This window comes from Microcebus murinus, chromosome 3 (assembly GCF_040939455.1).
Source record: "Microcebus murinus isolate Inina chromosome 3, M.murinus_Inina_mat1.0, whole genome shotgun sequence".
Taxonomy (NCBI): Eukaryota; Metazoa; Chordata; class Mammalia; order Primates; family Cheirogaleidae; genus Microcebus; species Microcebus murinus.
The window spans coordinates 61,217,140-61,232,075 of NC_134106.1; the positions used below are offsets into that span (position 1 = coordinate 61,217,140).

Sequence of the window (14,936 nt, forward strand, 5' to 3'; positions counted from 1 at the left end):
TGTCCCTTTCCTTCCTACCCAAGAATATCAATTAACTGTATATATAATATCTAATTATAAATGTATAATATAGATTATAGTAGGAAACATAATGTACTAAATATAAATGACGATTAGTTAATTATATGAATGAACATCTATGAGGAATATTGAGATGACCTCCCTAACATAAGAGCCTGGGAAGGTGGGACTATCATGTCTGTCTTTCACCTCCCGAGAGCTCAGCCAGCCAGGTGCTATTGCAGCTCTCCTAACACTCCCTCCACCCAGTGCCTTCTTCTTGCTGGGAAACTGACCTCCACATTGGCTAACTCATACCTTTAAACTGCCTCCTTTGTGACATCATTCTCCCACCAAACCTACGAGCACCTGGTAGAATCTTGGGGTTTCCATGGAGTTGTCTGTAAATAAATTTGGATCATCGCAACTGACCAATAACCAGTGACCAGTAACCAGTGACCAGTAATCAGTGACCAGTGACCTTTCTGCTGGCCACATGCGCTCTTCTGCTACTCCTCAGACATCCTCTAATATTATCTCCTCATCCCTTCTATCCTCCATTGACATTTCCTCTTCTCTGACCATGTCAGGTAAGGAAAGAAACTTTTTAAAGTTTTTCATTTCTTTTCCCCTAAATTTAGTATCAGAGTTAAAACAGCTTAGAATAATGGGGAAAAGTATTGAATTAGAAATCTATAGACCTAATTTCAGTTTTGGCTTTGACATTTACTAGGTAGCTGTGTGACTTTGCATAAATCATTTACTCTCTCACAAAATCTGTTTTCTCATGTGTCATATTAGGATAATAATAGATTGATTGTCCCTGTGGCCCCCTTCTACTATTGAGTCTTAGGGGGCTTGCATACAGAAAATGAAATCAGAGACTCTGAGAGGTATTTGTTTCATCAGAAACAGAGAAAAAACCTCGGTGATATAGAAAACTAGCAATATATACCGAGATGTTTTACCTGTAATAGTCTCCTGTTACTACTATATCAACTTCAGTACTTTAAATTTAGTGCTGGTCAGAAAGTAATATTTATAAGTTTGGCATTTTCTATCTAAACTTGGTGAAAAGAGAAAATGGGAAAAGAATGGAGGGTATTGGGCAGTAACGAAGTGAATGTTCTAGGAAAAGGAAGTTTGTGACTGTTTTTATTAAGCACAAGGCAACAGGAACTGACATGGGGAGAAAATATAAAAATGAGGGAGGAGAAAATATAAGAATGAAACCTATGGAGATTGTGGAGGAGTTCTCAAGAGGTTGTTTGGGATGGAATGTCTAAGACAAAGATTTTAAAGTAAAGCAGAAAGAGCATAGAGTGAAACCTACTCAGAGCAGGACAAAATGAAATCAGTTTTAGCAAATGCTTAGATTAATGGACTAGGAAGGAAAAACTAAGGCTAGAATAGAATGTCACTAGAAAAGTCAGCTTATCAGAAAAGTCACATTCTATGTTGTTTCGTTTTGTTCTACTGCCTCTCTGAACACAGATGACACTTGACACTTTTGAATATAAACATCTTAAAAACATGTTTTGGATATGCGATCCTCAACCCCTGGGAGGCTGACTACAGTACCGGTCCTGTCAGGGACGGGCCACAGAGGTCCGCTCCCAACGACACGCTCCCCTTCCATCGCCCCCAAAACACCCCCGCCGCCCCGGGGGGAAAATGGTCTTCCATGAAAGGTAGGAAGCCTGGTCGCACAGCAGGAGGTGAGCAGCGGGAGAGCAAGCCAGCTTCATCCGCATTTACAGCAGCCCCCTCCCCGTCCGGCATTACCCCCAGCTCCGCCTCCCTCCCATCGCCCAGGGGAAAACTGTCTTCCATGGCGAAAGCGGTCCCCGGTGCCAAAAAGGTTGGAGACCGCTGTTTCTTGCTTCCTGTAAACAAGAAACTAATAAAAGGGGATACCTAGGGGGACAGAAGAAACAGTGTTTCATTCTGATTTTATTTAATTAATTTATTTATTTATTTATTTATTTATTTATTTATTTATTTTTGAGCCACTGTCTCGCTCTGTTGCCAGGGCTAGAGTGAGTGCCCTGGCGTCAGCCTAGCTCACAGCAACCTCAAACTCCTGGGCTCAAGAGATCCTACTGCCTCAGCCTCCCTAGTAGCCTGGACTACAGGAGTATGGCCTAATTTTTTTATTTTTAGTTTAGACGGGGTCTCCCTCTTGCTCAGGCTAGTCTTGAACTCCTGACATCAAGCTATCCTCCCGCCTAGATCTCCCAGAGTGCTAGGAGCTGTGCCCCGGCTCATTCTGATTTTAAACTATACTGTAGTTTCTCCTATTAAAAATAAAATTAAGTTTAAAAAAAAAATGAAGTATATTACCTTGCATCTGAACAACAGATTCCTTTATAATAAGTAGGTTTCCAGTAAAGGTTTCTTTTCATCTTTATTTTTTCATCCTAAAACAGAATATATACTGATTAACAGTCATTAACTTTCTTAAACCTAAGAATAAAAAGAAAAAGCCCTACACCTCTAATTCCACATTCATCTAAAACAATTTTCTAGAGTCCTTTGGGTTTTCCTACATTAAAACTTTTTCTAAATCAGTTGCTAGCAGTGATGGTTTTCTTATACTTTGGGAATGACATTTTCCTGGATATCAAAGATGATTATAATCTAGGTTTTGAGATTAAATGAAAAAACCTTCAAGATACTTTTTAAGTGTTCTTTTCTAATTGTTATGTGGCTATCTTAATTTAAATATATTTTTCTACTAGGATTACTGTCATTTGCTGGATAATATTCAGAGAAATATGATGACTGCACTAATGAAACTCCTTTACATTTATAGTTTTAATTGTTGCCTACAACCTTATTTTTCTTCTAAAAAATTTATTGGGGTATATTGTTATTTTTGCTTTTGTACTGTTTGTATTGAAATATTTGTGTACATATATTATGCATATATATATACACATTACTCCATTTTGCTGCTAGTGACACACTTTTTACCGATATACTTTCTCTGTCTATCTGTACTGCCTAGAAATTCATTCAAAATTACCTTATACTGGGGGCTGCGTTTTTTTGGTAAATAGTATTCATTCATGAAAATACAGTAGATAATACTCACTTTATAATACCATGTGTGATAACAAGACTTCATTTATTAATAAGGGTATTATGCCTTGACAATCACTACATATTCCAATTTTCAATTATTTTTAGTTCTATAATGTTATACATCTTTCATGATTTTTTTCTGTCCTTCTAGAACTTAATATATTTCTCTCCATATAAATCTAATGCAGTATATCACTTTTATTCATGTATAAATTAACACTGTTATGATTATAACCAATTTATACATGACAAGGCTGAAGCTCAGAGAGTTTAAGTTACTTTTTTCTTTCAAAAACCATGTCTTGGTAGAACTGCACTTTCAGGGAAAGAGAAAAAGATTAAAAAAAACAAAACAAAACTATGTCTTGAGAAACTAACTCTCAGATAGTGGTTTTGACTGAGGATCAGAAGCCAGGCTTGAAAAGGGTAAAGAATGACCCTTTACATTTTACCAGCTGGTCTGGGCTGTATTTGAACTCTACAAAATGGTAAGTGATCTGCACAAACAAAGTGGGACACTTAAGATTACAGTTTTAATAGCTGTACTGTCATCTAATTGACACAAATTGTCTATATTAACAGTTTTACTTCTCCTGATTTCCAGTCTTTACTCAGAGCAAAGAGTCCTGGCAAGGGAGTCAGGTTCTATGACCTGGTAATGATACTAACATATGGGAGAATTTGAATAGGTCACTCTGACCTCTAAGAGCCTCAGTTTCCTCACTTATACAATGAAAATGTGAGAACAGAAGTTCTCTAAGGACGTCCTAGCTCTACACTGCTCTAATTCTAGGAAGTAGTTATGAGTCAGTGCTAATGCTGGCTCAGGGTAAAGATGGCAGAAGGTTACTTCCAGCCTAGGGAACAATGTGTGAACCAGACCACTTGAGTCTTCTGCACATCTCTGCCCAAGTTGGACACAGAGGCAGTTCATCAGAAGACTACCCAACTGCTCCAGAACTTCACAGCATCGTAAACTATTTGGCTTTTGGTATCTCAGTGAGTATTGGTATTAGAGGCTGCCTGATTGCAGCAACATTAAGATGATGCTATTCCTCACATGTAGTGAGAATTTGTCCATCTCATCAGTTTTTTCATCATCCTCTTTTTTCCTACAGAAAATTTCCAAAATTCATCTTTACTTGGAACTGCAAATTCTCTGCAGCTCTCTCTTCCTGTGGTAAGCAATGAGGCTTCCCTAACAGGAAGTGTCTGCAACTTCTCCAGAGTCCCTACTCCAGCTGTTAGCTCGTCATGGATACTGCCATCACCTGCTAGCAGCTCATTCCAGTCACTCATGGGTAGTGCCTACCTTTACCAACATTCTAGCACAACTATGTTGTCTGGGGTTACTGGCCACAGCCCCATGTCCATTTCAGCTGCCTCCTATCCAAGTGTTTTTGATTGGGATATGACAGGAAGCACTGAAAACTCATCTTCACTTGGGGACCTCACTGTGACTATCATTGACCAGGACAGAACTGTTTCTTCTATGTCTATGACAGCACATTATGATCAAGCTTCAGATACCAATACCATGGTCCCTCTCTACCCATCATTGTCTGCAAGGCTTGTTCAGGGAACATCATCTCAAATTTCAAATCAAGAACATAGCCTGTCACTTCCCTACCAGGAAGGAAGCAAGGTCTATTACTATAATCAAAGCACACTGGGACCACTACTGTCTGGAGAACTTAGCCCCTGCCTGCAATCCTATGGCTCTATGTCATACACCGGAAGTATGTCCTCTGCTTCTCAACCAGAAATGGTGATGGTGCTAAAGGAGGTTCAACCTACAAATGTCCTACCAGTTACCTCCACCCCTAGGATCTACTACTCTGTGTCTGCTCAGCCTATCACAGAAACAAGTTTTGAAGGTAAGTACAAACCATAAAGAGAGACAATGAAAGAGGATCAAATCTGCAGCTGAGAAGTGAGTCCACAGATAGGTAGAATTTAAGTCCTGGGACTTCAACCACTACCTTTGCTTAGTGTTCCCCACTTTCAGACACTACATAAGAACATCTAATATAGGTGAGAACGTAGACCACTATAGTGGCCATCTAGGATACCTGTAAAAGAACCCCAGGAGTACGCTGGGGGCTACCACACTCTTTGTTGCCCTAATGTGCTGATCAGTTCCCCTGCACCATCACACTGATATTAACTCTCTTCCCTGATATATTGCTTTAGTCCTTTTGGAATGCACTTCAGAACTCTTATTGTGATAGTGACATTTTAACGTTCCTTGGTTTGCACAAGGATTTAAGACCTTGTGTCCACAGATCCTGTCCAAAGCAAGCTGGCTCAGAATCTGTCCTTGGTTATCTATTTCATGAGGAAGAGCTCCACTCACTCTCCTAATCCATGGAGTGAAGTGTGTTTACTCTCTCAGCAGAGTGAAAAAAATGGAAAGAAAAATACATAAGAATGCTAGGTTTTATAAAACATTTCATATGTTTAAAAATCACTTTAGTTTTTATTTGACCTATAACAACTCTATGAAATATAAAGAAAACCAAGAAACAATGGATCAAATGATAACCAGTAAGAACTAGGACAGTCACTGCCTGTGTCCTAATACAGGGTCTTGTCCATGGTACCCAGGAAGAGCTAGTAGAAATGTGTTGCCCTCTGTTATAAGGTGCCTGACTCTGCCTTGGTGTGTAGGGAGAGCATCTCACTTACCAGGGACTGACTGCTTTCTTGATTCCTTTGTAGTGATGGAAACTTCCCTAGAGATGGACACCTCTCTGGGATTACAAACTCCAACCCAGACACTTTGTCTGCCACAAATGCCAGAATTCCCCAAGTCCTGCAAGAGCAGAAATATCCAGATAATTGATAATAACCCACCTTCTGAGTTTGAGGACATTTCAATAATAGCTCCAGTCCAGAGTCCTTCTGATTTCTTGGCACTGCCTCCAGCTTCCACCCAAGAAGAAAAAGAGAATAAGAATTTGGATGAGACTAAAACCAAGCTGTCAAAGGCTCTGGATGCCTACCAGATCCCAGCAGAAAACCAAGATCCTCCACTACTCCCTTTAGAAATCCCTGATATCCATCAGCTTCTGGCCTGCATTGATCCTCTTGGCCAAGAGGTGCAGCCTCATTCTAAAACTGTCAGTCTAGGAAACAACAGCCTGAGTCTTGAACACCAAGGGACACTTGAAAGTGAGATTGAGTCTGGCAGTAGTTTTTCAGACATCTCTACACTGGTGAAGGATATTCACCTTCCCCAGCTCTTCAATTCCTTAAAAGATCTTGACCAATCCAAAGATCTCACAGCAATCAAAGCCAAAGATGCCAAAGCGTCCATGTTGAATCAGTCACAGGAAAAGTCCAATGTCATAAAGGATTCCTCTGATCAAGTCAGGAAGAACAAGCATAAAGCTTCTGAGCCTATCAGTGGTGCTCCCAAGGCCAAAATCCAGCCAAAGAATCCAGAGTGCCTGACAGGGGAAGAAGTGATTGTTCTCAGTGCTGTAGCCAAACATTCTAACAGCAAACCTCAGAAAGCTGCATCCAGCAGGAGCAGCAAAACTAAGGGTCATGGGCAGGAAAAGACCAAAAGGACCAGAGAAAACAACTCCAAGAAAGCTGAAGAAAGTAAGCAGTCAGGGAACAAAGTCAAGGCAGAAGACAAGCCAACCATTCCCAAGATGAAGCGGAAGAAAAATCAACTTGAGCTTAGCCCAGAGAATTTTAAAAAGCCTCGAAGCTGCCTAGGTATGCACATGCTGGAGTCTGTTCAGGTTTTCCACCCACTGGGAAAGAAGAGTGATAAGAAAACTGGACTCTCTTCCTTCAGGAAGCTGGGAAATTCAAGCAACACCAAAGACCCCCAGCTATCCCCAACTTTCAAACCATGGCTGGATACTCCACGTGAGGGTAAAGGTTCTGAGAAAACTCCAGTCAAAGCCCAGAAAACAGATGGCAGTGCTGGAAAAGAGTGTCCATCTCCATCGCAGTATGAGCTGCCACCACCTGGGAAGGTCAAGTTGGTACCTTTGCCCTTTCCGACCCTGGACAAACCTCCAGCTCGACCTGTTCCTCGGCGGCCACATTCTCTGGCCTCACGTAGGCCTGCTGCAGCTAACCCTGCTCAGCCTGCTGCAGCTAACCCTGCCCAGCCTGCTTGTATTAACTCAGCTCAACCTATTGCAGTCAATCTATCCAGACCAGCTCCTACCAATGCATTTTCAACATTTCCTGCCAGACCAGCTTGGCCAGTTTCAACCAATGCAACCAGACACAGTTTGACCAACCCTACCCGGCCTAATGAACCTCAGTCTGCTGCCTCTAAGCCTGCACCTTGCAAAACATCATCTTGTACTTCCCTCCAGCAAGAGCCTGTTTTCACTCCTGTGACCAAGCCCAAGTCACCACCCAAGCCTCAAAACCAATTTCTACTCCAAGACTTCAGCTGCCAACCAATTCCATGGAGGAAACCCAATATTTCTGGGCCAGTACTATCAAAGCCTATCACAAAAGAGCAGAGGCCAGAGCGTGAAGCCATGAAAAGGAAGGCTCAACAAGAGCGAGAGAATGCCGCCAAATACAGCTCTCTGGGGAAAGTGCAGTTTTTCATTGAGAGAGAAAAAGAGATGGAAATTTCACGCTACTATGGTTACGTAAAATAAGAGATGCTCAGCTTACTGGTACCACTTTGAGTACCAGCTGGTTTTCCACATATAAATAGATAGATACAAATTTCTCTATTAATTCTGATATATTTTAAAATCTTAATAAAATTGAGTAAAGAAATGTAATAAAATTGATTAATAGCAGAGTAATAAAGAAGCCTTTTGAGTTTTGATGTGCTGTTAAGTGTGGTTTTTCTTTCAGAGAGGTGGGGATCAAAGGCTGCCTTAGAAAGAAGGCACTGAAAGTTGGGTGGGAGAATAGGGGCAAAAGGGATTAAGAATTGAAGAAAGAGGAAGGAACCTGTTCCAGGACTAGGTAAGCCAAAAGGGGAGATATTTATGGATTTATAAAAAGTATCAGCAATGGGGAAAATGACAGAACTAAGATACAGAGTCTAAGGTTCAGGCTAAAACAATAAATTATATTAAGTTGATAATTGGAGAAGATGAGCCTGAGTTGACCACAGAAATGTCAAGAAATCTTTCATGGAGAATGGCCTTATATCTTATGCCCTACCCGATAAGTATTTTTGAAAATAAGATAGAGGACATATCCTCAAAAGATATGGGTTACCTTATGTGTATATGATCTATAGCCAAGAAAGGTGAGTACAAAACACAGGAGACTCTACCAAGGGAGTGACAAGCAGGTATCCTGGGAGCAACTGAAAACCAGGGCCCTGGCCAAGTGAACTCCTTAGCATGAGGCCCAGCCAGAACAGGGCCTGGCATATAATCCACATTTATTGACTGACTATACCCGCGCAGGGGGCCAGCCACATGCACTACTTGCGTTAACCTTCACAAGGACACGCGAGGCCCGAACCACTGTGCCACTTCACTAGGCTGGTTAAGCAATGGCTGGGCTCAACACACGCGGAGCAAGGCCTCAATGCCAGGCCTACGGGGCTCCGAGGTCCTCAGTGATTTCCAGCGCCCATAGGCGGCCAACCTGGCTTTCAGAGCACACCGTCGGCTCGAGATCGAACTTCTGCAGGGGCCTAAATATGAAGTTGAGGGGCCCGCCATGTCGTCCTCCACCGACCCCAGCGCGTGCTGCCTCCTTGGACCTCCGCCATCAACCGAAGCGCTCGAGAAGCACCAGCTGGTTGTGTCTATTTCCCCGGGGTGGCAGCGCTTGCTGCGCGTGCGCACTGGCTCACCGGCCAAACCCTCATGGCGCAGGCGCCCAAGGGTCCAGAGGCGCTCCTGAGGGGCCTGGAGACTCAGCACCAGGGGGGAAGGGAGGGAGGCGGTGGGATGGTAGGGGGAGGTAGGGGGAGGGCAGAAAGGGAATGGAATGGGGAAGGAGGAGGTGGGACAGGGATTGCAACTATGAAAAAGTCAGTAATTGACATTTTTTTAAGATATTTGTGGAGATAAAATTTCTTTTTTGAGACAGAATTCACATAACAAAATTCACGGTTTCAAAAGATACGATTCAGTAGTGGGATCGTGCCTGTTTATAGCCAGTGCATTCCAGCCTGGGCAATGTAACAAGATGCTGTCTCTTATTTTAAAAAATAATAATAATGAAATAAAAATAAAAAGAGCACCCCCAGCCTGTTCCCCAATCCCAGCAGCAACTGTCTTAGCATCCATAAACCTCAGTCCCAGTCTCACTGGGCCCCAGGTCAGTGTGCACTTAGCCAAAGGCTAGGTTTGAATACGACGGCCTTGCACATAGCTGTTTAGATCTCAGAAAGAGTGTGGGACCCAGTGTGAGCACCCTCTCCGGAGCAATTCCACCCCACAGTCTCTTGACTGCTTATGTTAGTCTCAGAGCTTGGGAAGGTCAAGGGGCTGTCCCTAGCCAGGATGGCATGACTCCACAGTGGGGATATGGCCACTGGCAGTCTCCCATTCACACTTTCCCTGAGCTGCAGAGTCACTCATGGCTCCCAGCTGGTCCTGGCCAAGCAGCTTCCTCTCTTCCTTCTCCTTCCCCGATACTGCGGTTTCCTGTCCATTCTCTGTTGGATTTCAGTGTTCAATCATGGATAATGTATTTGAAGTGCAACAGTCTATAGATGATTTCAGTTCTTCTAAGTGGAGGAGGTGGGCATGAAATCCTTCTAGTCAGCCACCTTGAAGCTCATATTATGTTATCTTTAGTCTTCATTTCTGAAATATTTTACTTTTAATTTTGTTCTGAGTTCTATCATATAACCTAAATCTGATTTACATTGCTTTTTCATCTTCTTTTATTGTGGTAAAATATGCATACCATAAAATTTGCCATTGTAACCATGTCTAAGTGTATAATTCAGTGGCATTACGTAGACTCACCATGTTGTTCAACAACGTTACCACTCTCCATATCCAGAACTTTCTCATCATCCCAAACAGAAACTCTGTACAGTACTCACGGAGTAATAACTCCTCATCCCTTCTCCATGCTCTTTCATCTGTTTCCTTGTTTTTCCTAATGTCTCATAGCTAGCTTTGAAATAACAGGTTACTGTTTTGATCTGTTTGGTGGGCCTTTCTGACTTGCTCCTGTGATCTGAGAGGATGCTATTCTGCACTTCATTCTCTTTTTTTTTCTATAATAACTTTGCATGGGATTTGATCTCAATCATTTTCTGTTTTATTTAGGTAAAATTAGTTTTTCTGCACTTTGAAAAGGAGGTGCATTTGAGGATAACTTTTCTAAGTTCATAAAACACTTCTTCTGTTTGTGTTTTCTTTTAATGTAGGATTCAAAAATATGGTGTCCTGCTGTCTGAGATTCCCTGTCTGTTCCCCACATGACTTTTATTCTTTCTGTTCATTGATCCTCTGAGCAATTTCTCTTCTGTGTGTGGCCACTTTCTGGAAAGGAGCTCTGGCTGCTCAGTGTCAACAGTCTAGAAGGGTAGACTCCCTTCAGCCTTTAGAATCTATCACAGGCCTGGTGCACTTACCCAATTCGGCACTGGGCAGAGCCTCTCAGATTCAGCTGCCACTTTCAAACTGGTCCACAGAGCTTTCCAGTGGACACCTGCTGGCACTTTGAAGGCCTCTTGCTACTCCCTCCTGTACAGATGCTAATACCAGGTAGGTCTGGTGCCCATGGGTGATGGTTTGCCCCACTCTCTTGTTCTAAGATTCATAGGGAAAGTTTTCTCCTCTGGTTTTAAGGAAAATGCTACTCATAAGTTATTTCCCTGAGAAGATTTGGGGAGATCCAAAAACTACACTGCTGCTTCCCTCTTTATGAAATCCTGCTCAACCTTTTGACATAATTATATTAAATGTCTTACAGTTTTCAGTTCCATTTGCCCCAGACTAGTTAAGCCAGCATCAGAGGAGGCTGTCAGAGTCCCTGTGTCTCACACAGCACCTCATGTCTGTCCTTTCTCAGTTCACGTTTTAGATGAGAAGTCAAAACACAGCAGTCTAAAGAGCTCATGGGTGGCAAGACATTTGGCTACTGTGAGAGGTGAAATAACCTGGGCTAGTGGAGAGCCTGGAGGCAGGACCTGGTTAGAAATGTGTGTTTTCTGTCTTTCCCTTCTTCTCTCTCTCTCTCTGTCTGTCTCTCTTTTTTCATACAGACATAGTCTCACTTTGTTGCCCAGGCTAGAGTGAGTGCCGTGGCATCAGCCTAGCTCACAGCAACCTCAATCTCCTGGGCTCAAGCGATCCTCCTGCCTCAGCCTCCCGAGTAGCTGGGACTACAGGCATGCGCCACCATGCCCCCCTTCTTCTCTCTCTCTCTCTCTCTCTGTGTGTCTCTCTCTCTCTTTTCATAGAGACAGAGTCCCACTTTATTGTCCAGGCAGCGTGCAGTGGTGTGATCACAGCTCACTGCAGCTTTAAACTACTGGGCTCAAGTGATCCTCCTGTCTCAGCTTTCTAAGTAGCTGGAACTACAGACATGGACCACCACACCCAGCTAATTTTTTCATTTTTTGTAGAGATGGCATCTGGCCATGTTGCCTAGGCTAGTCTCAAACTCCTGGCCTCAAGCAATCCTCCTTCCTCAGGAATGCAAATTGCTTCCACTGAACCTGGCCTTTCACTTCCATCTATATTTACTTTTTCTAAGCAGGCACAAAACAATATCTCCAATCTCTGTTCCTCTCTCCACAAAAACCTAGTCCATGCAGTTTTCTTCATCTCAGTTAGTGATAAGGTCATTTTTTTCCAGTTGCTCTGGCCAGAACCCTTTTAAGTCATTTCGCACCTTCTCTCCCCTTCCAACTGCACACTGAAAATTTTAGCAAGGTCCATCTGCCCTACCTTGAAATTCCATCTAGAACTTGTCTACTTTTAACCACATTTCTCCATTTTCACTCAGGTGCTAGCCTCCATTATTTCCAGCCTAGATTATTGCAATATCCTTCAAACTTGGGGGTTTCCAGACTTTCTAGATTCACCAAGCCCTTGTTGTCTGACTCCTAGGCCAAAAGAAATACTTAACAGTCTTTATTTAGTAGTTAGGTGGCAACAATTTAGTAAGTATTTATGGTGTAGTAGGCTGGATAATGGCCACACAAAGAGAACTCCTGATCCCTGGAACCTGTAAATATTACCTTATTCAGAAAAGAGTCTTTGGATGTGACTAAACTAAAGATCTTGACATGGGGAGATTACCCTGGATTATCAGAGTGTGTCCCACATACAATAACATATGTCCTTATAAAGTACAGGCAGGTAGAGATTTAATGAAGACAGAATAAGAGAAGGCAATGGTCACAGAGGCAAAGATTGGAGTAATGCAGCCACCAGCCAAGGAATGCCAGCTGCCAGCAGAAGCTGGAAAAGGCGGGAATGAAATTTTCCCAAGACCTGCAAAGGAAGTGTGGCTCTGTCAACACTTTAATTTTATCCCAGTGATACCAACTTCAGACTCTGGCCTTTAGAACCCTGAGAGTAAATTTCTGTTTTTTTAAGCTGTCAAGCTTAAAAATGATTTGTTATACTAGCCACAGGAAACCAACATAATCCTCCCTAAGTAGCCTTCTGAAAAACAATGCATACAAATTAAAAGAAAATTCTATTTCACTCTTAACTACAATTACTTGCTAATGGGATAGGTGTGCCTGCTGGGCCTTCTACAACATCTCTGTAAGGCTCCCTTCAAGTCTTTTCTCAAATGGTACCTTCTTTTTTTTTGGAGACAGAGTCTCACTTTGTTGCCCCGGCTATAGTGCCGTGGCATCAGCCTAGGTCACTGCAACCTCAAACTCCTGGCTCAAGCAATCCTGCTGCCTCAGCCTCCCCAGTAGCTGGCAGTACAGGCATGTGCCACCATGCCTGGATAATTTTTTTCCATATATTTTAAGTTGCTCAGATAATTTCTTTCTATTTTTAGTAGAGATAGGGTCTCACTCTTGCTTAGGCAGGTCTCGAACTTCTGACCTAAAATGGTATCTTCTCATTGAGGGTTTCCCTCACCACATTATTTGAAATTGCAATCACCTACTTGTACTTCTCACTTTCTTAAATCTGATTCTCTTTACCAGGGCCCATTTCTCCCACAGTAATTTGAACCTTCTAATATACTAGGTAAGTTACTTCCTTATCATGATAATTGTTTATAATCCTCCACTCCCTTGCTCATCACTTAACTGTAAAATCCTTCAGGGAAGGGAAATTTTTGTCTGCTTTGTTCACTAAGTGCCCAATGCCTTTTAATAGTGTCTGGCACATGGTAGTGTAACCGAGGGAATGGCCTTGGAAAGGGGTTGGGAGAATGTTTTCTGTCTCTTAAAACTTCTCACTCTTTGTGGAAAGTAAAATCTGCATCCCTGCCTCAGCCCAGTGGTCTAGGGAGAGAGAAGAATGTCCTTTTTCCTTTGTGTTAGGAGATGGCTCAATGGAACTTCTGGGGGAGGTCACAGGGATTGTCTCCAGCACAGATGGGACAATCAGAATCATCAACTATTGTTAAACAACAATTGCCATAAGCTAAAAACATCCCTTTAAAAGCTCTGTATTTCTGTTTATGATTAGAATAATGGCATTTTAGACAGGCATCTCCATCCTCCTCATTTGCCAGCAAATTTGTCCTCCGCCTTCTGAGTCCTGAGCTTTTGGTAACAGTAGGTAATCGATAAATGTTTGTTGACTGGCAGGCTAAGCGAATATTTTGCAGAGTGCAAATGTAGTGTGGCAGCCGGGCGGTCGCTCACGCCTGTCATCCTAGCACTCTGGGAGGCCGAGGCAGGCAGATTGCTTGAGGTCTGGAGTTCAAAACCAGCCTGAGCAAGAACGAGACCACGTCTCTACTATTAATAAAAGGAAATTAATTGGCCAACTAATATGTATAGAAAATATTAGCCAAGCATGGTGGCACATGCCTGTAGTCCCAGCTACTCCGGAGGCTGAGGCAGGAGGATCGCTTGAGCCCAGGAGTTTGAGGTTGCTGTGAGCTAGGCTGATGCCATGGCACTCACTCTAGCCTGGGCAACAAAGTGAGACTCTGTCTCAAAAAAAAAAAAAATTAATAGATAACACAAGACAGACACTTGTCACAAAAAAAAAAGAAAAAAATAAATTATATTTTTATAAATATAAAAAAATGTTAATAAGAAAAAATTAAAAAATAATAATAAATAAAAATAAACGTAGTGTGGTGGCCGAGTGTGGTGGCTCACACCTGTAATCCTAGCACTCTGGGAGGCCGAGGTGGGCGGATAGCTCAAGGTCAGGAGTTTGAAACCAGCCTGAGCAAGAGCGAGACCCTATCTCTACTAAAAATAGAAAGAAATTAACTAGGAAGCTAAAATATATATAGAAAAAATTAGCCGGGGCTGGGCGCGGTGGCTCACACCTGTAATCCTAGCACTCTGGGAGGCTGAGGCGGGCAGATTGGTCGAGGTCAGGAGTTTGAAACCAGCCTGAGCAAGAGCGAGACCCCATCTCTACTATAAATGGAAAAAAATTAATTGGCCAACTAAAAATATATACAAAAAATTAGCCGGGCATGGTGGCGCATACCTGTAGTCCCAGCTACTCGAGAGGCTGAGGCAGGAGGATCGCTTGAGCCCAGGAGTTTGAGGTTACTGTGAGCTAGGCTGACGCCACGGCACTCACTCTAGCCTGGGCAACAAAGTGAGACTCTGTCTCAAAAAAAAAGGAAAAAAAGAAAAAAGAAAAAATTAGCCAGGCATGGTGGCACATGCCTATAGTCCCAGCTACTCGGGAGGCTGAGGCAGGAGGATCACTTGAGCCCAGGAGTTTGAGGTTGCTGTGAGCTAGGCTGACGCCACA

General features: G+C 42.7%; 1 protein-coding gene and 1 long non-coding RNA gene across 2 annotated transcripts; one reads left to right on the forward strand and one right to left on the reverse strand.

Annotated features, from left to right (window-relative positions):
• The first annotated feature begins 446 nt into the window (after positions 1–446).
• LOC105884603 (uncharacterized protein C2orf78-like) lies at positions 447–7,882 on the forward strand. Its single transcript, XM_012788666.3, has 3 exons — positions 447–590; positions 4,206–4,964; positions 5,809–7,882. The coding sequence occupies exons 1-3, from the start codon at positions 497–499 to the stop codon at positions 7,728–7,730; spliced, it is 2,775 nt and encodes a 924-aa protein (XP_012644120.1). The 5' UTR covers positions 447–496; the 3' UTR covers positions 7,731–7,882.
• LOC142869970 (uncharacterized) lies at positions 2,334–8,811 on the reverse strand. Its single transcript, XR_012918495.1, has 3 exons — positions 8,686–8,811; positions 5,944–6,015; positions 2,334–2,420 (listed from the first exon to the last, which is right to left on the reverse strand). It is a non-coding gene; the product is annotated as an uncharacterized LOC142869970 (long non-coding RNA).
• Between the last annotated feature and the right edge of the window lie 6,125 nt (positions 8,812–14,936).

What these genes read in the sequence shown, in the direction of transcription:
- LOC105884603 (XM_012788666.3), top strand. Translation starts at nt 497, where the DNA reads ATGCGCTCTTCTGCTACTCCTCAGACATCCTCTAATATTATCTCCTCA. An exon ending in CTCTTCTCTGACCATGTCAG is followed by an intron (nt 591 to 4,205) that starts GTAAGGAAAGAA and finishes TTTTTCCTACAG; the next exon opens with AAAATTTCCAAAATTCATCT. An exon ending in CACAGAAACAAGTTTTGAAG is followed by an intron (nt 4,965 to 5,808) that starts GTAAGTACAAAC and finishes ATTCCTTTGTAG; the next exon opens with TGATGGAAACTTCCCTAGAG.